General features: G+C 37.2%; 1 protein-coding gene across 3 annotated transcripts; it reads left to right on the forward strand.

Moving 5' to 3' along the window:
• The first annotated feature begins 55 nt into the window (after positions 1 to 55).
• On the forward strand, positions 56 to 23,510 carry ccdc85al (coiled-coil domain containing 85A, like). Of its 3 annotated transcripts, XM_079884080.1 has the most exons (5): positions 106 to 722; positions 2,154 to 3,153; positions 18,164 to 18,221; positions 21,038 to 21,074; positions 22,316 to 23,510. In XM_079884080.1, the coding sequence occupies exons 1-5, from the start codon at positions 492 to 494 to the stop codon at positions 22,319 to 22,321; spliced, it is 1,332 nt and encodes a 443-aa protein (XP_079740206.1). In that variant the 5' UTR covers positions 106 to 491; the 3' UTR covers positions 22,322 to 23,510. The 3 variants fall into 3 exon arrangements, with proteins under 3 accessions (XP_079740208.1, XP_079740206.1, XP_079740207.1); XM_079884082.1 differs by lacking the exon at positions 21,038 to 21,074 and having other exon boundaries at positions 56 to 722; XM_079884081.1 differs by lacking the exons at positions 21,038 to 21,074; positions 22,316 to 23,510 and adding an exon at positions 20,151 to 20,234 and having other exon boundaries at positions 419 to 722.

Here is a 23,510-nt window from a genome sequence, read left to right on the forward strand (position 1 = left end):
TGTGTGTGTGTGTGTGTTTGTATGAGAGAGAGAGAGAGAGAGAGAGAGAGAGAGAGAGAGAGAGAGAGAGAGAGAGAGAGTCGCTGCAGTCACGCTCATTTCTCCGGAGCTCAGGCTGAGGATGCTGCCGTCTCTCCATGAGGATGGTGAAGCGCGCAGAGGCAGACGGAGGCGAGCGCATCGGGCCGCCTGAAAACACCCACATATCCCCTGCTATCCGATACCGTCACTTTTCTAAACTTACAAGAACTATGAATAGGAGTCGATGCTGATTCATCCGCGCGCACTTGTTCTGTATGCCGCCCTTCCTTCTCCTCGTCAGCTGCATCAGCTGTTGCTTTGGGAAAAAGTCGAGGCGACTCCCACTCTAAGGGCATCGGATACGGGCATCACTCCACGATGCGTCCTCTGTCTCCCTGACTCCTCCTAACAGCCTGCCTCATTAATATTTGATCAGCACCTGGTACCACAGTAGCAGCTCACCTCTTCTGATGGAGCAATCTCTTCAAGCACAGCCTGGATCTAAGGCGTCAGAAAGTCCAGCAGAAGAAATCACCAACCTCACGGACGAAGAGCTCCTCCAATGGAGCAAAGAGGAGCTGGTGCAGCGACTCCGAAGGTCTGAAGCCGATAAAATTAGCGTCATCCTGGATCACAGTAATCTGATTCGGGAGGTGAACCGCAGCCTCCAGCTGCATCTGAACGAGATCCGAGGGCTGAAGGTGAGCAGATGAGATCATGGGTGTCTGGAGCACACCTGCGCTCATGAGGATGCGCCAGAAACATCATTCTTCCTGTAGGAATAACGCCTTGAATATTTTCTTGCCGTGTTATATTCATAACTTCTGATATTAAAACAACTTTGCAAAAATCAAGCTAAGCAATTAGAAACTTCTTAGCCAGACAAGAATCCTATTTTCGTTATTTGAGCTGTACATGTGTGTGAGCCTTTTTTCACTTAATTTTAACCATTAATGATGCATAAAATAAACTAAAAATGTATCTATTAACGGAACAGATTCTATATATACATATAAAACTATCATTATATGATCGAGCTGTCTTATCAATATGCTGTTATTTTTCTGTGAAACACAAAATGTGAATTTTTAAAAGGATTTATTCAGCTTTATTCCATACAATGACAATTCTTATAGTGACCACATAAGCTCCATAATAATAGTCCATATAACTCTTGCACTATATTTTAAAGCCAAATCTTAGTTGTCATTCACTACAAATATTTTGAAGCTCTGAAAATCTTTCATCAAGTTCAATCATCACTCATGCAAAAAATGCCATTGCTTCTCATGTGTGTCGGGTGAACTATTGCTTTAAAGGAGAACTCTGGTCAATTTTAACATTGAGCTAATTTTTTTGTAAATTTGGAGTGCTGTCAGTACAGAGAACAACGACAAAAATCGGTGTTGCCTACACCGTGTTATCCTCTTTTTAAAATTTGCACCCTGTTGACTTCAATGGGGAAGTTTTAAATCTGCTTTTAGCCTCTTAACATCCTTGATGTGTCATTACAAGTGCCCAGCCATTGTGAGTGATTCCTTTAGAGTTAACACGGGTGAATCTGACTGCAGTAGATGTGAAAGATATGAATAAAAATGATGTTATTTCAGCCAGCGCACATACCTGTATTTTCTTCCTGTTTTCGGTCAAAGTCCACAGTAGTCGATTGTCGAGTTCATCGGTTATCGGCGTGATAGGTTATCACGCGCGTGAACTCGACAATCGACTACTGTGGACTTCGACCGAGAACAGGAAGAAAATACAGGTATGTGTATTTTACCGATTTTTGTCGTTGTTCTCTGTACTGACAGCACTCCAAATTTACAAAAAAATGAGCTCAATGTTAAAATTGACCGGAGTTCTCCTTTAATTGAACTCAGGCAGATGTTTGGCAAATGTGGCACGTAAGACGATCATACCTTTAGACTGTTCTATCTTAGATGAATGATGGACTTTGCTTGAACAAACCCTTTCAACCACACTTACAAACTTTAGTCTCATAATGAATGATTAAATCAGAGTTTGTGTGGTCTCAAAATGTCCATATCTTTTATTCTTTGTCTTTAAATCAAAACATTTTATGTAAAAACTCTCTGTAAAAACATTTTTTTGTGTTCCCTATAATGCTGAAGGAGGTAAACCAGAAGCTGCAGGATGACAATCGGGAACTGCGAGACCTGTGCTGTTTCCTGGACGATGACCGGCAGAAGGGCAAGCGAGTGTCGCGTGAGTGGCAGCGTCTGGGCCGCTTCAGTGCCAGCGTCATGCGTAAGGATGTGGCGCTGTACCTTCAGAAGCTGACAGAACTAGAGCGCAAGCAGGAGGAGGTCATTCGGGAGAACCTGGAGCTGAGGGAACTTTGTCTGCTGATAGACGAAGACAAAGGTGGCAGCGGAGGGGAAGGAGTCCAAGGTGTGGCGGGGCCCGTTGGATGTCGCAATTCCATTGACAGCCAGAGTGGGCTCCTGGTACCTGGCTTGCTGCGGGACGTTGGGGATGGAAGCAGCACTTCTAGTGCCGGGAGTGCCGACAGCTCCGAACATCCACACCATAAGCAGCCACAGCCACCGTCTAGCGGAGGAACTGGGAATAAAAGCCCGGATCTCCAGAAGTCTCGCCCTGGGAAGAGAGGGGAAGGAGAACGCGGGGAGGTCTCCAGTCCTGACCCTCCTGTCCGACACAGAAGCACCAGCCTGGAGTATCCCTTCATTCTGCCCCAGCCCTGCCGACCTCGCTGTGGCTCCATATCTGTGCCTGACCATCGGCTGATTAGAGGGCTAAGTCCAGAAAAGTACGGTCGATCTCTGGGCCACCGGAGTCCGGAGACTCATCCGAAGCACCATCTGGCTACAGGGCAGCCCATGAGTCCCGAGCTCTACATTCAGAGGCACAGGGGAAGCTTAGGAGGTGGGCCTGGGAGTCCAGAGTCTAGACACATGCTGCTAGGAACGTCAGAGTTCCTCCATGACAAAAGCAAGCTGGGAGGAAGTAGTCCAGAGATGCTGAGGCACCAGTACAGCATGAGCCCTGAGCATGGGAAGTTTGGCAGCCCTGGCAGAGAGACGTCACCTCGTAGACTGGCAGGAGACGAGCTGTCGCCACATCATCGGAGCCTTTACAATGGTGTGAATGGTGGGTCTGACTTGACACATATATGAAATGAAATGACATAAGGTGTGCTGTTATGCCTGAGAAATATTTATCCTTTTCTATCTTTATCCTATTTTCACCCAGCTTAGTATTTGCCAATAAGTAAAATATTATATGTTCCGATAAATGACATAACGAGAAACATAGAGCATTACGAGATCCGATCAAAGCATTTGCATGTTCTTATGCTGCCTTCATGTGCTATTAGAAATGTCCTACTTCTCACTTGTGAAGACTTTATTACGATTTCATCACGTTCAGTTGCTTTATTGGCGAAAAGAATAGGAATCATGGAGGATGGCACGTTGATTCTTGCCTAATTCTTGGGGAAATCTTATTAAAGCCAAACATGTATAGAAGATAAATAAAATGTAGCATCCCTTTTGTTGGCAACCATCTAAACATTCCCCATATCTAGATCAGGATTGTCCAGTCCTGCTTCTGGAGGGAGTTTAATCAAGCGCTTGTAAAATAGAATATTATTAATATACATGACTGTAATTGAAAGAGAAAGCAATATAGATGTAGGAAAGTTGGAAAAAACAAATAAAATTTAACAGTCACTACAGCAATGGGTCTCTCCTCTGCTATTTTTTAAAGTTTAAAGTTTATGGCTCACCCAACTCTGAAACTTAGGTATAAAAATTATCTCTGAGATTCCCAATCGTAAATATGACTTGAGAGGCTGTTCATGACCCATTTCATTCCGATAGCACATGAAGGCGGCATAAGACACAACATAAAATCAAAAGAACACTTTTTTTCTCACCTGTTGCTGTTGTTGAGGTCTATACAGTTTCCTTCAGACTAGCCTGCCACCCACAGTCAGATTGCCATTGACTCATCCAACTTAAAACAGAGTTAATTATTTTTACAAAGACACCAGACCTATGCCTGGTATAATTGAGAATCAAACCAAAGCAAGTGGACACAGTGTGTTAGACTTCCCCATTCAGACAATGCCCTATTTTGGCTCATTTCTGATGCACATTTCTGTGCAAAGTTACAAACACATAGCCCTATAGCATACAAAAATATTCCATAGCATGATATTAGCATGGTAATTACCATGGTTTATGTCCAAAAAGCATAATTAGCATTAGCATTAGCAAAAAAAAATCACAAAGATCTTGCTAATACTATGGTGCTTTTTTATAACTAACTCAAACACCTCAGCACACATAGAAAAACAATATAGGCTATTAAAATGCTAAAAAGCAAAACAATAAAACAAACACTGTCCGAGTAGATACTGCATTTGATGAATTTACTTTGTGACTGTTACAAAAGTATGTTCTATATAGTATGAACTTTTGTAGTATGAATGAATAATGTGCTACATCCACCATGTTGGCTTTGTCATGTGACCAACCATGTCGCTTCACTACCATCCGGGTACTTTTCATCTAATGTTTTTTGAATATTATGTATTCGAACAATCGGACTCACTATGCTGTACTGTTTTTCGTGCACTAAGGTAGTAGGCATATTCAGACAGCTAATGTCTTGTCTTTTTGCAGCTTTACGGAAGTTCTTTATGAAATCGTTAGATTATGGGATGAAAGATTTACTGACTGTACAAAATCCCACATGATATATAAAACACACACACACACACACACACACACACACACAAATGCATATAACTTAGTTTATAATAAATGGTGCAAATCAAAAGCGTTAGGCAGCTATATCCCACAGCTGCAGATAACGATTTCTACAGGAGAACATGCTGAGTAGCCTATCGTTCACACCACCCATAAAACACTCACCTCAAGGTTAAAGATGTGACTCACTTAGCATTCATTAGCTTCAAGAAATACCCCCTTAAGATGAAATAAGAACCACGAAAGATCAGATGGATGTCCTCGTTTAAATAACTCAAAATACCAAAGAACTTTACCAACCTATTCTTTAGCTGACTCTTTACGTCGTTGAATTAGCTTCCCTCATCTTTACAGATGAGATTTATTTGTTACGTTCAAGATGGAACCTCCCTGATGGAGAAATAGCATTCTGTCACTTGACAAGGTCAAAATGAAATCAGTAATAGTCGTTGAAAGATATTAGCTTTACAAATTGCAAAGAACCATAAGAATGCCTTTCAGCTAAGCACTAACAATGAAAGGTAATTGCTAACAAGATGACTGTTGTTGTCATATGCTGTGGTTTCAGCATGTCCTGCGTGTCTGTAATGCTGCTGTAGACATTTGTCACTGTCACAGCCTGTTCTGGTGTTGGTCCCAAAGGTAAAACCATGGTCCACTGACCCTGTACACATCCAGATCATCCCTATCTTCCAGGACAACCCTAATGCTGCTCTGAAATGCTCTGTGGTGTTGATGAACTACTTGAGTATGTGTAATGTGTTTTCAAGGGATATTTTACCACAAAAATGAAACTCTATCAACATTTACTCACCATCATGTCATTTCAAACCTTCTGTAGAACATGAAAAAAATGCTATTTTTTGTCCATACAGTGAAAGTCACTAGATTCCAATGTAGTTTGGACCCTAATGTTCTACAAAATATCTTATTTTGTTTCACAAATGAAAGAAATGCATAGGCCTACAAGTTTGGAATGACATGAGGATGAGTAGAAAGAAAATAAGTCTACTTTAGCATCTGTGTTTATTGCCTACCCTTACAAAAATAAGTATACTTCAAGTTCATTTTATGAAGTATACTCAAGTAAAGTATATTTTTAAGTATACTTTATGTAGGAAGTATACTAATATCAATGTACTTGAAGTATACTTGTAAGTGTACTGTTTCAGTACTACTTGGGACTAAATTGGCCCACATTTTAGTGTATAAAAGTATACTTTTAAGTAGCCTATACTTTAAGTGTACCAGTAGTAAACTTTGAGTACACAGCTAGTTTATACGTTTTCCGTTTGTACTGCAACTACTACAAGTGACCATACGGATAGTTTACTAGTTAAATACTTGTAGCACATTTTTAGTTTATGAATGTACACTTGTTTAGTAGTTTTTTTTTAAGTGAACATAATATCATACTTATAGTTTACTATTTGTATATATTTTTTGCACTTTAAGTATACTACTATGTTCCTATTTAGGTGTTTTTTAAAAATACTTGAAATATACCTTTAATTGTACTTTAAGTCTTTCCATTTTAAAAACATTTTATTCTAGTTTTAATGCATACTCTTTTTATTAACACTTCAATGTGGGTATGCTTCATAAAAAAAGCAAAATTTTCAACAAAAAGCTGAGAAAATCGCATTTTTGTCCAAGACTTTATTCGGATGGGATTCAGAACGATAATCAAAACACAGATGGAGTAGATCGAGTCCATCAACACCCTCAAAGCTTCACAGTCGTTAACCCGTCCTGGGTCGACATTTCATTCGGTAACGTTAGGAAGTTTTGAACTTACAGTATTTGAACTTATACCGCTTCGGAGCTGTTATCGAGGCTAAGCGTATCCCATCATGCATTATGTTCGGGAACTCATGTGCCCCGAAATCACGAGATAATAAATAATAATTTTCACTGTAATTTAAATGAATTAGATACATATAATTTGGTATTAAAAACATAAAGTGTTGCACATTTTATTGGTGCAAAGATGAGTATGGTATGTGTAGGCCTATTTTGTTCAACATTTGCAATTGTTTTAATCACTTAATTAGAAGCACCGCAATTTTAAATGTGTGTCTTCTGTTAGTTACATAGCGACTACTGAACAGACATGTAGAAGTTTATTTTAAAATACAAAGTATTGAAAATATAATAAATAAAAGCTCTGTAAACACTTGCATTTTTTGCAAGACTATAAGTGTGTCCCATCGAGAAATCAAAAGTTCTACACACACTTGCAGTCTTTACGCCTACTTGAACACTTGGGCCAAATAGAGGAAATACGTGATGCAAGTAGACAGGCAAGTGCAAAGACCGCAAGTGTGGGTATTTGGACCATAGACAGTAAAATAAATGGACACAGCGACCCCATTGGATTCAACGGAGAAAAGTGAAGTCAATTAGAAGCTCTCACTTCCTGATGGCTGAGCGTACTGCGCAGACTCAAACTGAGCTTGATGACGTAGATGTGACGTGAGCAACCCGTCTGTCTTCTAGTAGCTGTGCAAAGAGAAATCTGAATCATTCCCTTCCGAAACTTGCAGAGACGGAGAGTGTGAGTAGGAGGTTTCCATGAGCTAGGAGGAGAAACTTTTGATAAGTATTCTGATTAATTACTTAGTCATTTTGCCTCCACGTCCCCCCGATTGCCCGCAAGCTTCTCCTCCTGTCCATACGGTAGTTTCTCTATTGTGCGACAGAGAGTCGCGTGGTTATGACGCAATCGTTAGCCTATTTTTATAAAAACGGCTTCTACGGGGCCATAACGTAAGATACAAGGTAATGGAGCCTTTTATACATTTTCGTGTTTCTTTAGAAATAAATAATGGACAAATGGAGTCTTTAAACGCCTCGGATGTAAAGTTATTCGCTGTCAAAGTGACGCCAAAATGAATGGGAGTCAATGGAATGCTAACAGCAGGTGATGGTCCGCTAATCAATGGCGGCCCTGGGGAAGCTTCAGTTTCCGGCTGATAGATTACCCCCCTGATTTGGACAAGGCATACATATCACTTGTTTCCGCTTTTTCTTCGCCTGTGCTTTGATCGGGAGATTCTGTACTGTTTTTAAAGATGTGTAATAGCGCCCCCTACCAAATAACAGTGAAAACATGGATAGCCGGAAAATTCAGTCCATGGCGGTGAAAGAGTATTTGTAGTAAATAAAAAAAAAGTAAATTGCTATGTACACTACCAGTGGACTAGCCTACACCAAAATTCAGATACATATCAGGAACATATCTGTTTTATTTATAAATAAAATTTTCTCAAACAATGTAAGTTTATAATGCTGTATTTAACTATGTGAAAAAAGTTTTTAACAGGCAACTCAATCAAAAGATTAAACAGAACTACAAGCCAGGTGTACTTAGAATACTTAATTTTACTTTTAAGTATATCTTGATTAAATGATTGAGTACAAGTCTTTTTGTCACTTAAGTGCAATTTTAAGTACATTTCTGAGAAGTACATAAAAAGTAGACTGAAAGTATACTTTCTTATTTTTAGTTTAAAAGAATTATACTAATTGCACACTTGAATAAACCTCTTTTTTGTAAGGGTAGATAACAAGGATACTGTTCTGACATCTGTATTTGTTGAAGTGCCCTGTCAGTGACCGCTTTTATAGAGAATCTATCAGCATTGTCAGCATTTACTGTTGCAGTCACGGTGCCCAGGCAGCCAATGTTATTTATTTATTTATTTTTTAACTCTGAAGTGAATATAAACTGAACGTTTGAGTTATATCACAGTTATATCACAGTTTAACCACGATTATATAACAAAACGTGACATAAGAGCTTTGGTTGTCTATTTTGCAGACCGGCATGATGGAAATGGTTACCGGCTGAAAGCATTGGTTTGTGTAGCTATTAAAAAAATCCATTCAAATTGAGTGTGTTGCAGTGTTAGCAGTCACTACTACAACTAGTATTTGTTGTGGGATTTAAACTTGTGCATAGATGTAGACTAGGGATGTATGATGTTGAAGCTCTGGATAATCCTGTAAGAGGTTTTCAGAGAATTATTATTTTTTCTGCTTTCTTAGCATGTGGCTCTTATTCAAAAAGCCAAATCACATGATTATAAACATCACAGTGCTTTAGTCACCAAAAGTTCAGATAAACGAGCATCTAAATAACGGCGTCACGATACAATCCCTCTGCATATTTGGCTGGAATCCTGCATGAAAACAAGCACCTCTTGACTTCCTCAAAACTAATCTTAATACCATCGTGCTGCTAGTTTTTTTTTTCTTTCTTTCAGGGAGGCTTCATTTTGCATGGGAATCACGTTGTACAGTAGCTAATGCTGTCAGCTCATGTCGGAAATGTGGTGGTTTTGGATTTCACATGAAAGCTGTTTTCATAGAGGCAGTACAGTACGTGGCTACACTGATCTGGCGATGTCTGTCAATATCCAGCTTTATGCTGAAGAAAACGTGTCTTGAAAAGTATGTCCACGTCACTAAACTCTAAAATGAGGGCATTGTTGTATAAGCAGAGAAAAATGGGCACTCTATTCTCTGTTTATCTCTTGGCTCAGATTTTTATTTTTTTTATTTTTTTGCTGACCCCACACTGTGAGCAGATGGATGGACCAAAGTGTTTTTTTTTAACAGTGCAAGGTTAAATGATTAGTTAACCCAAAAATGAAAATTTTCCTGTTTCCTCTGTGGAACAAAACATGTTCAATAATGCCAAGCTTTTCCATCCAATTACAACGAATATGGACTGGAGCTTTCAAACTTCTAATGGACATTAAAGCACTATAAATGTGACTCATGAACTATATTCCAGGTCTTGTAAAGCCATACAGTAGCATTGTGTGATTGTGACAGAAGGTTGACTTTTACTGATAATCGCACCCTTCATTGAGTCAGTAAACTCATAAACCAAATCATGGTTAGACTCTTAGAAATAAAGGTTCCAAAAGGGGATTTTTCACAACCATAGAAGAACCATTTTGGGGTCCAAATAACATTTTACTGAACAATTCTTAAAAGAACCATTTCTGTCTTTGTGTCAAGAACATTTCTAAATCTAAAGAACCTTTTGTGGAATGGAAAGGTTCCATGGATGTTAAAGATTCTTCATAAAATGATAGATGCCAATAAAGAACCTTTATTTTTAAAACTAATTGTATGAACAACATTAAATAGTTTAACAAAACGATCCTGAATTTGTTCTTAAATCAGACATTGTAAACCCAAATGACTATTATTTTCTAGCATGTTAAACCACATTAAATATTCTGGTCTATGCTTCTCTTCTTAAACACTCAGTGGAACTTTTGAAACTCTTGAGCATGTGAGATTTCTTTCTCAGCTTTCACTTCAGTTTGAACCATGGCAAATCTGAGACCTTCCTAATACCACAGATAAGGGTTTTAAAGAGGAGACAAAGCGGCCATTACACAACTTCTGAAAAACAAGCCATTTCCCGATAATACAGAAGTCAGACCTCTTCAGACTCAAACTCTCCAGTCCCCAGGGAAGCCTGTGGTTTAGGCAGACCTGTATCTCAATTGCTGTGTGTGTGTAGGTGTGTGTTAGTGTGAGCATGAATGCTGTTGTGTGCGCTTCTCCGTGACCTTGGGAGATACCCCCTTCTGACTCCAGCTCTAAATTTAGCCCTGAAGCTGAGACTTTCTCTGTGTTTACCTCCCCACATACAGTAGGCAAATACCTTTCCCCTACTTCCATTAACACACCGTCTTACAGGTGTCCTGCTGAATCATTTTTTATTTTATTTTATTATTAATTCATACTCTAAAAACGTCTTGTAAACTGAAGTCTAATTTTTATTTATTATTATTTTTATTTATTTTATTTTAATAAAGCTTTGTAAATTTGACACTTTTAACAAATTACTGTATATATGCATTTTATTTCTATTTTATTTATTGTATTTTATTATTTTATTTTATTTTAGTAAAATGTACACTAACAAAAGTCTTGTATACCAAAGCCTTTAGTTTTTATTCCACTTTATTTTATTTTATTTTATTTTCATAAAGTTTACACTTTTTTTTACTATATATATATATGTATGACTAAAGGCTACATTTTAGTTTTTTATGCTATTTAATTTTAATAACATTTTAGTTTTACAGTTTTTTTAGTTTACAGTTTTTAACAAATTACTATAGGCTATATATATGCATTTTATTTTAGTCTTATTTAGTTTAATTTAGTAAAATTTACACTAACACAATTCTTGTATACTTAAGCCTACATTTTAGTTTTTATTTTATATTATTTTATTATAATACAATTTTAGAAAAGTTAAATAAGATTTAGTGAAGTTTACATTTTGTAACAAATTACTGTATATGTATTTTGTTTTATTTTTATTTAATATTTTATTATTTTTACTAACAAAATTATTGTATACTAAAGGCTACATTCGATTTTTTATGTTATTTTATTTTAATAAAATTTTAGTACAGTTTACACTCTACAGTAAATTACAGTATACACGTATTTTTTATTTGATTTAAAATGCATTTATTTATTTTATTTTGGGACTCAGTTACAAAAAAAAAAAAAAAAGGCAATAACAAATCATCTGTGTTCAACAGAAATATCAGTTACAAAGTGATAAAAATATGTAAATACTGGGAAAAAAAATCTAAATAAGGAACTGATCACATGTGAAATTTATTGAATGATATGTGGCCTCCTTGTCCCCTTAGCAGTGTTTGACCGGTGCACAAAATGCTATAGAGGAATAGGCTTACATATAGGCAGTGGCATGGTTTAAGCAGATGAACTGAACAAAAACAGGATCTGGCAAGTGAGAAAATGCCTATAATTCTTGCCCTGTGCGCCATATTTGAGTATTTATATTTCCCCAAGAAAGACTATTACAGTGAGCTCTTAGTCACGGGTCCCCTAATGGATTTTCATGGCGAGCTCAGCTTAGAGTGTTGAGTCATGGCTTTGTGTGAGGATTGTGCATTTCACAAAAAAAAAAAAAAAACCTGGTTTGCATTTTTTTCTCCACATATTTTTTTTTTTGCACTAGCATTACTAAATGTAATTGCAAAAATAAATGTTTTCTAACAGGTTTCCAAAACTCTGCAACATATTTAATGACATTTCAGTGAGTTTAAATGTTCATTTTAAAAAGCTTGACAATATTTTGTGACAAGCACAATGCAAAATCCAGAAATAATGAATTAATGCTTTTGATTTTGTGTAATATGTGTGGGATTAAGACAACAAACTCTGCGCTACAATGGATCCCGCATCCGTGTGAAGCGGCTGAGCTGACCATGACTCTGCCTGAAGGGATATGGGTTAACACTGTCATGCACAAATGTGCAGTGAGCTTCATTAGGCGATGACCTTCAGCTAGCATGCTCTGTGAGGGGCATTGTGGGTATTCTTTGGATGAAACAGTATGACAGCATTTAAAGGCATTATTTTAGTGTGTTTAAAGGTGCTGGAAGCTGTTGAACCGCACGCCATCACCCAACCCGAACAGACAAAATAATTGACAGCCAGAGAGCATTTCTGATTGGCTAGTTTTCTGCAGGTTCCCTGAATCTTTTATTTTTATTTTTTATTTTGCTGGTTACAGAGTCTATGGGCCCTATTTTAACGATCTGAAATGCAAGTATCAAACGCGAAACACAACAGGCGTATAATAATTTGGGTAAATATGTAAGCTAGATTTATGCCTATTTTTTCACATCTTCATGGACAACATAACGATTTCCCTCGTGTGGTAATATTTTTCCTTGTAATTATGAATGGTTTGCAAAAATGGGAACTGCTGCCTGCGTCTGTGTAGATGAGAGAAGCAAAGTGAATGCGCGTTGTGCACACGCTACATTATGGCCAAGCATGCGCCCTTAAAATAGCATCTGAATAACGCGCCACTGACTTTAGACTAGGTTTTTCCTGGTCTGTAGCGGAATTGTTTTCTGAAACTGCAAAATAGCACCAGGGAACGTTTTTGCCGGAACATGCCTCCTCTTTTCGCTGAACCGCCCCCGGGAGCGCAAGTTCATTCCCTAATTTACCGACGTGCGTCTGAGGAGGGAAAAGTCCGCTGTGCGTCGGGTGCAAAATAGGAATGATACATGCATCGGTGTACAAAAAAGTCAATTGTGCTGGGTGCAAGATAGGGCCCTATGTCTTTGTTCAGTCTTGCAGTATAAAATCAGTTTTTTTTTTTTTTAATTTATTTGATTTTTTAATTTTATTTTTTATTTGCAACAAGAAGACTTTTTGTTTTTTGCATGATCTATTGCAAAAGTCTGCTAAAAATCTGATCCTCTGCAGTGTGAACAAAGCCCAAGGCTGTCAGAGAGGTGATTATTTCAATGATATCTTTTAGGTAGTAAGACATTTTATGCATGCTATTAAAAATATTTGGATGAGCTGTATTATTATAGTACATAATCTACAACTAGTAGTGCAGATGTGTGAAAATGATAAACTGACAACATAAAAGACCACATCTGTGTTTGTTTAGGCAGATTTATTAAACTACTTGGAATTACAAATATGATGTTGGCAGATGTCCTTGTGTGACAGTGGTGATCATGGAAAAGAAATGTGAACATTTACATAATGGCAATGTTTACAGACTCCTATTTTATCATTACTTCCAAACAATTCAGAGGAGAGCAAGTAGATGCTCTTCTCATCGATAAGAGAATTTTTTGGCCTCATCCCATGTCAGAGCTTAAGCGTTCACATGATCTCTGAAAATATAGGACATTCTCCTGTAATCCCTGTTTTACGATGATGGAAATGTGTAAGTCTGTCTGTGTTTGTGGTAGCTGTGTGTGTGTGTGTGTGTGTGTCTGTTATAGATATAGGAGAAAAAGAAGTAGATTTTCATCTTGACACAAGTTTTGAACCTGCCCAAATATGAAATCACACATCTTGACCTTCGCACCACCTCTCTCAGGATAGACTGTATCTGACAGATCTGAGTCGCCCCACATGGCATAAATATCTGACCATGAGCTTTCAGGGCAAATTGAATGTTGTAAGCTACCAGCCAAGAAGCACTGTGACATTATAAAAGCCTACACAATGCAATTTTAATATTCAAGCTCAAGAGCTAAAATCATGCTTAGACAATTATTATAATGTAAAGCCTAGTATGATTGTTAATGTTAATGGTAGAATACAACAAGAGATTTGGATCTCCTGCCACATTTCAAATGACTGATCTAAGGCCCTGTTTATACCTGGTATTTGGTCGATCAGATCACAAGTAGGCTAGACGATGGAGACACATTCCCGTTTAGCTACACCTGGTATTTTAATCCGCCTCTTTCGCACACTTTCAACCACTTCTGTCCTGATTTCTTTGAGAGGATGGTCTATGGGAGGGTAAATGTATGGGTTTTTCTGTAAGTGGTCGAAAGTGGACAAGCTCAAAACGTTTTAGATCCCGTTTACACCTGTATTTAACGTCATCCACTTGTGATCCGATCGACCAAAATGCATCTTAATTCCAGGTGTAAACAGGGCCTATGAATTCAATAATCCAAATGAAAGAACTGTATTTTAACCGTATACAGTATCAGATTGTCGCTATACTGTCGTAAAGATCTCATTGATTTGCATTACAAGCTATCAGAATTTAATGTTACTTTTTGGTGCACCAAATTGCATATTTTTGCTCAGTTTGGCCTCTGAATAAAATTCAGGTGTTTTTTCCTCCACTAGTATGAGCACCATATTGTCCTATATCATAAGACACTTTCCACAGTCTGGCCGAACGGTTCTAGGAACGGTAAGAAACACTTCAGAGACTGAGGGTTGTCTGTAGGAAATAAGAGACTCCCAACATAAATTGTTGCCCTCTCAGCGCCTGAGCAGTTATTTTCTCTTTTTAAGGTTTAGTTGCACACTGGAGACCACAGGCAAATCCTCATTTACCTCTTTTACTGAGCTCGGCAAGACTAAACCAACTATAAACCTGCCTGCTTTTCCCATATGCCACCCCGTCAAGCACACACACACTAACAGACATAGTGACAACCTTTGGGCTGAGAAACCTCACACTGACTGTGGAGGGTGTAATCTGCCAGAGTAAGAACATATGGTAAGATATTATTCACAGTGTCATGTCTACATTCTCAGACTTCTTTATGAGTAAAATCTGACATGCAACATATACACTGATAAAAATGATTTTGTGGTGAAGTAAATACTACAGAAAAAAAACAATGTAATTTACATGAAAAAGTTAGTTCAGGCAAGATAAAAAAAAAACGAAGTAAATTCTATATTAGCACTCAATTCAAGCATGTAGAAATGAAAGCGTAAATATCAATGTTATAAAATTAAGTAAAATAACTCAACTTTTCTGATACTGGTGTTCCCATCATGCACTGGGCCTTGAATAATTAATGAGGTTGATTCTCACTGTTTTCCAGCTGTATTTACACTATTTAATCTTTTTTTAATTTTTTTTTAGGATTAGTAACTTGCCATTTTGTGACATTTGGAGTTCATTTTCTACTCAAAATGACACATTCAAACACAAAAACGTTCCATCAAATGTTACCGTCATTGTGTATTGTCTACCAAGTATTGAGGTCTCTGTGTTCACGTAATGCACAACTTCTTTTGGTGTTTCACACAATATCTGTTGTATTATTTATTTATATATTTCTAAGTAAAGAATATATTTTAAAAGTGTGGTTTAATTCAATGTTATATTGTTTGAGTGAAATGTATTGCAAAGGAAACTTCAACTAAATAGATATAACTCAACCTTTTACTAGCCAAGTTAAAAGTACTTATTTTGTTTGTTACTTTCACTTAACTTAGTTAAGTAGAGGTTACTTAATTCCATATGTGAAATTTACTTAAAAAATATTTGTACAAAAATTAAAAGTTTTCAGTGTATGAGCACTGTTTCATTGGCAGGCTAATCTGAGGATATCCAGCTTTCCTGCACTCTGACTGTTCAAAGTCATTCGATATTCATTCAGATAGAGTGACGGCACATCCATTCTGTCTGAGCTCGCCTCCATTAAGCCGGCATCAATAGTGCTCTATGTTTCATTCACCACTTCTGTTTTTCATCTCGTTATCATATTTGCTTCAGGCGTGCGATTGCAGTCAACCATTAAAGATTCATGCCAGTCTGTGGACTTCTAAGAAACACTTTAGGAGGTTTTAACAGACATCCTGACCGGTTTACCCGCCAACATGACAACGTGAATCAGATAAAGCACGAAACAGCGCAGACACAACCAAGAACGCAAACTAAATCTGATGTCCAGGGGAGCTTTGATCAAACAGCAGATAATAAGAACGACAAAGTGGTTTAGGAATCTGCTCCACAAATGCTCAAAGAATGATAAAGGATAAGCATCCAATCAATATTTGGTGATGAAACAAATCAAAAAGCAAGGATTCCCAGTATCACGCAATCATGAGTGAGATTTCCATCCATTGAAGTACAAGATGCTCTTTGGAACAATTTCAAATCATGCTGGATAGATAACATGATCATCAGGATTTGCAGTCATTAAAGTTGGCATGAAATAAAAATTCAGGTAACACTTTATTTTAAAATGTTCTTGTTACACATGTGACATGTAGTTACTGTAGTAATAACTATAAATGATGTTACCTGCAACAAACCCTAAGCCAAACCTAATCCTAAACCTAACCCTTTTGGAAGTACGTGTAGTTTTATCAACACTTGAATGTGGTTAAGTTTCATAAAAAAAGCATCATTTTGAGCAAAAAGCTGAAAAAATCACGTTTTTGTCAAAGACTACAGATCATGTTCAGAACAATAATCAAAACACAGATGGAATAGATTGAGTCCATCAACATCCCTAATGGTTTCACAGTCCTATAGCTCGTCCTGTGTCGACATTTCATTCAGTAACATTAGGCAGTTTTGATTTATATGCTGTTTAATGTTGATGATCGCGTTATGTTACATATGCATCTGCTTATATTTGCAATCGCTTGTTTCTGCTTCTTCTTCACATGTCTTGATCTGGAGATTCTGTACTTTTTCAGAAGATGCCTAATAGCGCCCCCTACCGTATAACAGTGAAAACACGGAAAGCAGGAAAATTTCGTCAATGGCGAGGAAGAAGTTAATTATTACTACTCAGTACCTACAGTAAATGTATAATTACACTGTAACAGGGACACCTTAAAATAAAGTGTCACCAAAATTCACCAAAAATCTGATTTCATCTTATTGTGAAAAATTCACCCATGCATATATGCTTCATTTCTGAAAATATGTTTTGACCTTTTTTAATCAAAATGATCTTCTGGTGAAAACAGACTTGCAGGACTTCTACACTCATGTAGTCCACTTAAACTTAAGTATTATACTTAAGTTTAAGTCCACTTAAATATATATTTTTTTCTTTTGTTTTCTGATAATCTGTTTCACTTGAATGTACATCACAATATGAAAGAAAAGATCTGTTGCTACTTCCGTTTCATCGCAACTTTAAGCAAAATGGTCCAATTAACCAATTAAATGAAATACCGTTCTCGTTGCTTAACTGTTCCATTCCGTGCTGATCCGGCCCAGCCGATAAGGATATGGTTTAATTTTCCACTGTGGGACTGATAACGGAGCTCTTTGGAATGTAATACAAATGCGTCAGTCGTTGCCTTGTCAAGAGTTTACAGACAATTTGAGATGTAAATAGCGACCGCGTAATGGAGGATAAGATATTTCTATTAATTAGGCTACACTATTAACTTTCGTTAACTTCGCTCAAATAGCGCAAACCACATCACATTTTACCAACACCTCTATTGACCAGCCAAATCCAAATGAGTTACATTTTGTGTCTGCTGCTGAGGAGTGCATTAGGAGTGTATTAACATAATAAACGTTATAATTCATCAGAAGTACAACAGCAATCGCCCACTTTTTCCAACTGCGTTCGTTCCGGAGGTATTTTTCTCCCTTCATTTTCATTATAGGCATTTCTTCTTCAATAAACAGCAATGAAATAAACCAACCAGCTCCAAGACAAATCACAAAAACTACAACCTTAGATTCATAGCACGAAAGTAGGCTGATGTAACCGGAATATAAAAAAATTATATAAAAGTCTTTTACGAGGGTCTCAATCCCATGAAACATTGTGAATGATGTAACAGCAGTACAATATACTTCAACAGCTGGGTGATAAAGGTAAAATCTATATATTTTCAATGTATTGCAAAATATTGGATTTTTTCTTTTCATGGTAACAGTGTGGCCTCTGCAGAAGCATATATCATTGCTGAACGATCTCTAAGCTTTTGGTAGGTCTGTCTTGGAAGGTTTACAGGCTATCATTAAAAATAAAGAAAATGGGCTTTGTACTTCCAGACACTAAAATTCACAAAATTCTTTTTTATCTTCACAGCTTTGATATCAGCAGGATGTTGCAGCAACAACTGCAGGAACGTGAAGCTCTGGGACAGGTGAGTTCTGCTTCAATGTCTCTGTTTCAAACCCTAGTGAGCTGCCTACCTAGACAGCATTTTTAGGCATCACTGGTATGCTCCTGTTTATTCCAAAACAGTAGGCAGCTAAATTATGCTGCCTTATAAGAAACCTTATTTTGACCAAGGCAGCATTGTATGTACCCTTTGCTGATGCATCACAGCGAGCTTAGTGCAGATTTTCAATAAGTATGGAAAAACGGTTGATAGCAAATACAAATTATTCAAAGTATGAATAGAAAAATGTCAAATGTACCAGTCATTAAAAATAAACTATTCTACCCAATATTTATTTGTCAAATTGTTAATTTAGCAACATTCTAAAGTCAAACTCTACTAGGATTAATAGTGAGCACTAGTCAAGACTATTAGTTTATTTGGATCAGTGTTGTTATTATTAAAGTCCCCCTGTAGTCAATAATTGTATCCCTTAAAACACATCTTTTTGTCACCAAAAAATCACCAAAAGGACATTTTTCCTTGAAAAAAAAAATCTTCATGCTTCTACACCCTTGCCTCATTTAGTAGTGGAGCTTCTATGAATATGCTAATTAGCCCCGCCTCTACTCACTCACAGCAGCTCAGAGATCCACTCGTTGATGATCACGTTGACATGATTGGTTACAAGGTAGTTTGTGACGTCAGAAACAGTTTTTGAGACCGTCTGTGGTTCACTGCAGTTTTAAAGAGAAAATACTCAGCAATTGTGCTGAGTAATCAATTTACACACATGGTTTGTCTTAAAGCATATTAAAAACACAACACAGACATATAAACAATATAAAAAACTTGATTTTTACCACAGGGGGACTTTAACTAAAGCTAAAACCATTTAAAATCGTTTTTGTTAATTGAAGTAAAGCTGAAATATTCCACGAAAAGCTTAAACTACCTTGGCAACTATAACCGAAATAAAATACGTTTAAGTTGAAGTACTAAAAATGACAAAAACACATTACAAAAAAAATGACTAAATCTTACACTAAAATTTAAATGAAACCTTGAAAATATAAAAATAAAAGCTAATTCAAAATATTGATATATATACTAAAATAATTCTGATTCACAGCTTATTCTAGCCAAGAACGGCTTAATTAGAAAGGAAGAAACTGACTGACTGATCGACATCGTTTGACAAACTAAACCAGTGATGACACAATAACAGACTGACATTAAAAACAAAGAAACAATTCTAATTGTTCTACAGAAAACACCAGGCTGTAAAGAAAGAGAATCTTCAAATTTTGATGCTACAAACCTAACAAACTTTGGCAAATCCAGAGACTAGCTCAGTGAGGTGACTTTTAGGGTGTGTTTACATTTGACAGGTTTGGTTTGATTAAAATAAACTCTGGTTGCTCTGTTAGTGCGGTTCATTTGAATAAGTGTGAACACTGCCACCCGAACCCTGGGGCGCACCAAACAAGCAGAGAACATGGGTCTCGATCTGCTTCCAAATGAACTCTGGTGCAGTTCGAATGATATATGAACGCAACACGGACCAAACACATGTGAACGAACTGTGATGTTGCCCATCACAGTTCAGTAAAGGCACCAGAACCGCGTCTCCTCGCAACAGATCTTTGTTTGTGTGTGTGACGGACGGAGGGATTCCTGCCACTGTTTTCACTCCTTCACACATTTTATAAGTTCTTCACAAGTTCTCATCTGGTCAAAATACGATCATATGTCGGCTACGCACATACAACGAACGCATTTAGCGCAGCGCTTAGCATTGTTTTGGATGTTCGGTAAGCTACGTCTCTAAATATAAGTAATAAAAGCCGTCCAATCAGGTTGTGAGCATATCCCTATGCCTTTAGGTTCTGTATCTTCATGTTCGGTGTTAAAATGCCAATGTGAATGCCAAGCGGACCAGGACTAAATGTTTTTTTTGTTGTTGGTCAGGACCAAACGAACCAAGCAAACCGAACTACAAGTGTGAACACACCCTTAAACACGATTTTGCTTCCTGGCAGACCGACATGTTCACCCCGACGCCCAGAAGTTGCGAAGTTGTCAAGAGTTCTGTCTGATCTGATTTTCTCAAGTGCTTTCCAGTTTTGTGTACAATATGCATGAACAGACTGTACCGGCTGAGGCTAAGACTAATGGGGTTGCTGCCTGTATAGAACATTTCAATTGTCATTTCAGGTAGAAAGCTGTTAATGTAGAGAGAATCCAGTGAGGTGTGAGAATCCCAAGTGTCACCATGATCCATGCATGTATGCTTCCTTATGTGTATGAACGGTAGAGGTGACCCTTTCTATCTGTGATCTCGTAAAGCTGCCCAGCAGGAGCAGAAAATGGCTTTGTTAATATTTAATAGCTCAAAGGCAGACATTTATCCTTAGGTTTTACTCATCAATCCCATCAAGATTTCACTACGGTCACAGGAATGCTGATTTTTCCCACCATGATTTTCAGTTTCTTGTTGTTTGTGGTAATTAATGCATGGGTGATTTCTGTAATCCTCTTGTAAAACCTGTGATTCTGAATTTTGTCATCATTTACTCACCTTCATGTTAAGGCATCTGTATTATTTTCTTTCCTCTGTAAAACAAAAAATGATATAACTGCTAAGCTCCCCCCCAAAAATCTTCCCCTATGCTGGAGTTCTCAAATATTTTGTAATGCTTGCATTCAGAAGACTTGAAATATAGAGGAGTATGGACTACATTTATGGTGCTAGTATGGTACCTTTTTAAAACTATAAATCACCAATTATTTTACTTGAATGAATAACTAAAGCTCTTCTGAAGATCTCTTTTTTTTTTTTTTTTTTTGTTTCACAGAAGAAAGAAAATAATACAGGGTTGGAACAAAACAGAGGTTAGTATATGATGACACATTTATGGCAAACTATTTGTTTAAAATCACTTAACAGGCACAGCTTTATGTCCAGTGTTGACATATGCTGAATTCGGAATAGCATACTATTCTTACTATTTCTGCTGTATCTTTATATTGCAGAAAAAGTGTTTTTAAGTGCTTTTAAAGAAAAGTGCAAAAATGTCCCATTAAAAGTTTTCCTTCAGAAAAGTACATTTTAAATCATTATGTTTTAATAATCTTTTGTCATGCTTTACAGAAGTACACTTATTTTCATGTGTTGAATACTAAGGTGAAATAGGCTACTGATTATAATTTGTGGTTATCAATATTACATTTAAAGTTACTATATTTGAATTGTACTAAATTGCAACTTCATCGTTACAATTGTGTAATTAGAAATATATTTAAATACAAGATTCAGTAGAAATGATAATAAGAACCGACGTGGAAAAAATCATTAAAATTAAAATTGGCGATCTCTGAACACATGAATCACTGTCTGATTTTTATCTGATCTCAGATCAGTTTTATAAATTTGTGGAAATTTAATGACACATTTGTATAATTGCATTTGATAGATTACAACTTCAATAAAACATTTGCAATTGGTTTGTAAAATTCATGTTTGGGCACGTTTCCACCAAAGCGTTATTTTCTCGCGGCTAGTGAATTTTTCCAGTTGTTTTCAATGGTAGCGGCGCATTTTTAAAACGGCAGGTGTCTATTTCATGCTGAAGCGCTGAGAGTTCGTCGTTTTTAGCGGTCGCCGAGAGTTGAAGAATGTTCAACTTTGGGTAAAACGCTGTCACTTTTTACCCAGCCGTCCAATCACAGTGAAGGAGGGGCGGGACAAATACAACTGACCAACCGTCACATCTTGCTTGTACAACATGCGTAAGCGTAATAACGGAACAAAATAATTTAAAACAAGAGCTAGAACAAATACTTTACATTTTATTTATTGTTATAGAAACAAACGATTTGTGAAATGAGATACTAATAACACTCCGTATCATAGCAAGCAAAGCGGGATGTGATTACTGGATGGTTGTGGTTTGCTATTGGTGAATTTCATGTAAGTGACAGGTTGTCCCGCCCTCGCACCAGTAAACACTTCATCAGAGAAGAGAAGCCATTGCAAGTGGGAAGCAAAGATCATGAGGGCACATTCATTTTGATGTCATGATTTTTACTGCTTTAAATTGTAACCGCTGAAAGTGCAATTTCTGTCTCCACAGTTTTGATGGCTCCTCTTGACCACACCCTTGCTTGGTGGTTTGGGGAGACGCAGGGGCCCCTGGAGCCCCACTCTAACCAGGCAGATATTCCATCCCTTCACCTTGTGTGCGATGGGCCGAGCAGTCTGGCCCCATTCCAGTTGTCATAACAGCGGTTCGCTTTGTGGACCCTCTGGTGCAGTCATTTCAAAGGGGACTAGAGCGAGACGCAGGATGTTTTCCCAACCCGTTCTGGTGAAAGAAGACGCTCACACAAACCACAGAAACAGACACACCCACACACCGCTATGAGAATCGAAATGTCTCCTGTGGTTTACAGATGTTTAACAGCACTGCATTTGGGTAATCAAACACTCGAGCCGTCCCTCTCTCTATATCGGTGTCTCTCTGTATCATTCTGAGTAGCAATAGGACACATGAAACATGATGCTGTGGCTTCTCTGAAGGTGCTTCCCTGTCCTTGATATTTATTTATGCAGTTTCTTTTCAACCAAAGCTATTTGAAATATCTTTAATGTTCATTTTTCATCCAGACATCTATGAAGGAGTATCAGTGTCATGTTTTCTAGTTTTTCCATATCTTGGTTTTACATGACTGACACCAGTGCAAGGTGTTTGTGTATGGTTTATGGTCATCAACGAAAGCAGAATGGACTCTGTACATGTTGTCAGTGACTGAATAACCTCATCAGTGTTTTGCACTGATTCTGTGTGTGTATGTATGCGTGTTTATTGGCTTTATTATTCCTTCCCTAAAAGCTCCTGTATATAAGCTAATGAGGTGTTTCTTTATGTTGTTTTATATACAGAAGTACAGCATAGTATAGTAAATTAATGGATTAGTTTTCTATGCATATAATGACTATTATTTTTGACTTACAGTTATTATTATAACAATAATAATATGAATATATATCTATGTGCAAAATATTAAAGGATTTTCATTATGTATGCATGCATGGAATTTATTATTTGTTTCACTAATACTAAAGCACAAAGCTTTAATCAGCAATCTGCAGGGGCAGTTAGATTCCCAGGTTGCCAATTTGAGAGTTTAACCATCCGATCTGTTTTTAAAATCAAACATCTCTCTATATGAAGCAGAGCTCTTTATTGTGCCATAACATCAGTGAGTACTTTATTACAAACCTTTATTTTTGTGTGTCATGAATAAATTCATATTTTCTCAACTGTT

Source organism: Squalius cephalus, assembly GCF_949319135.1.
Source record: "Squalius cephalus genome assembly, chromosome: 10".
Classification (NCBI taxonomy): domain Eukaryota; kingdom Metazoa; phylum Chordata; class Actinopteri; order Cypriniformes; family Leuciscidae; genus Squalius; species Squalius cephalus.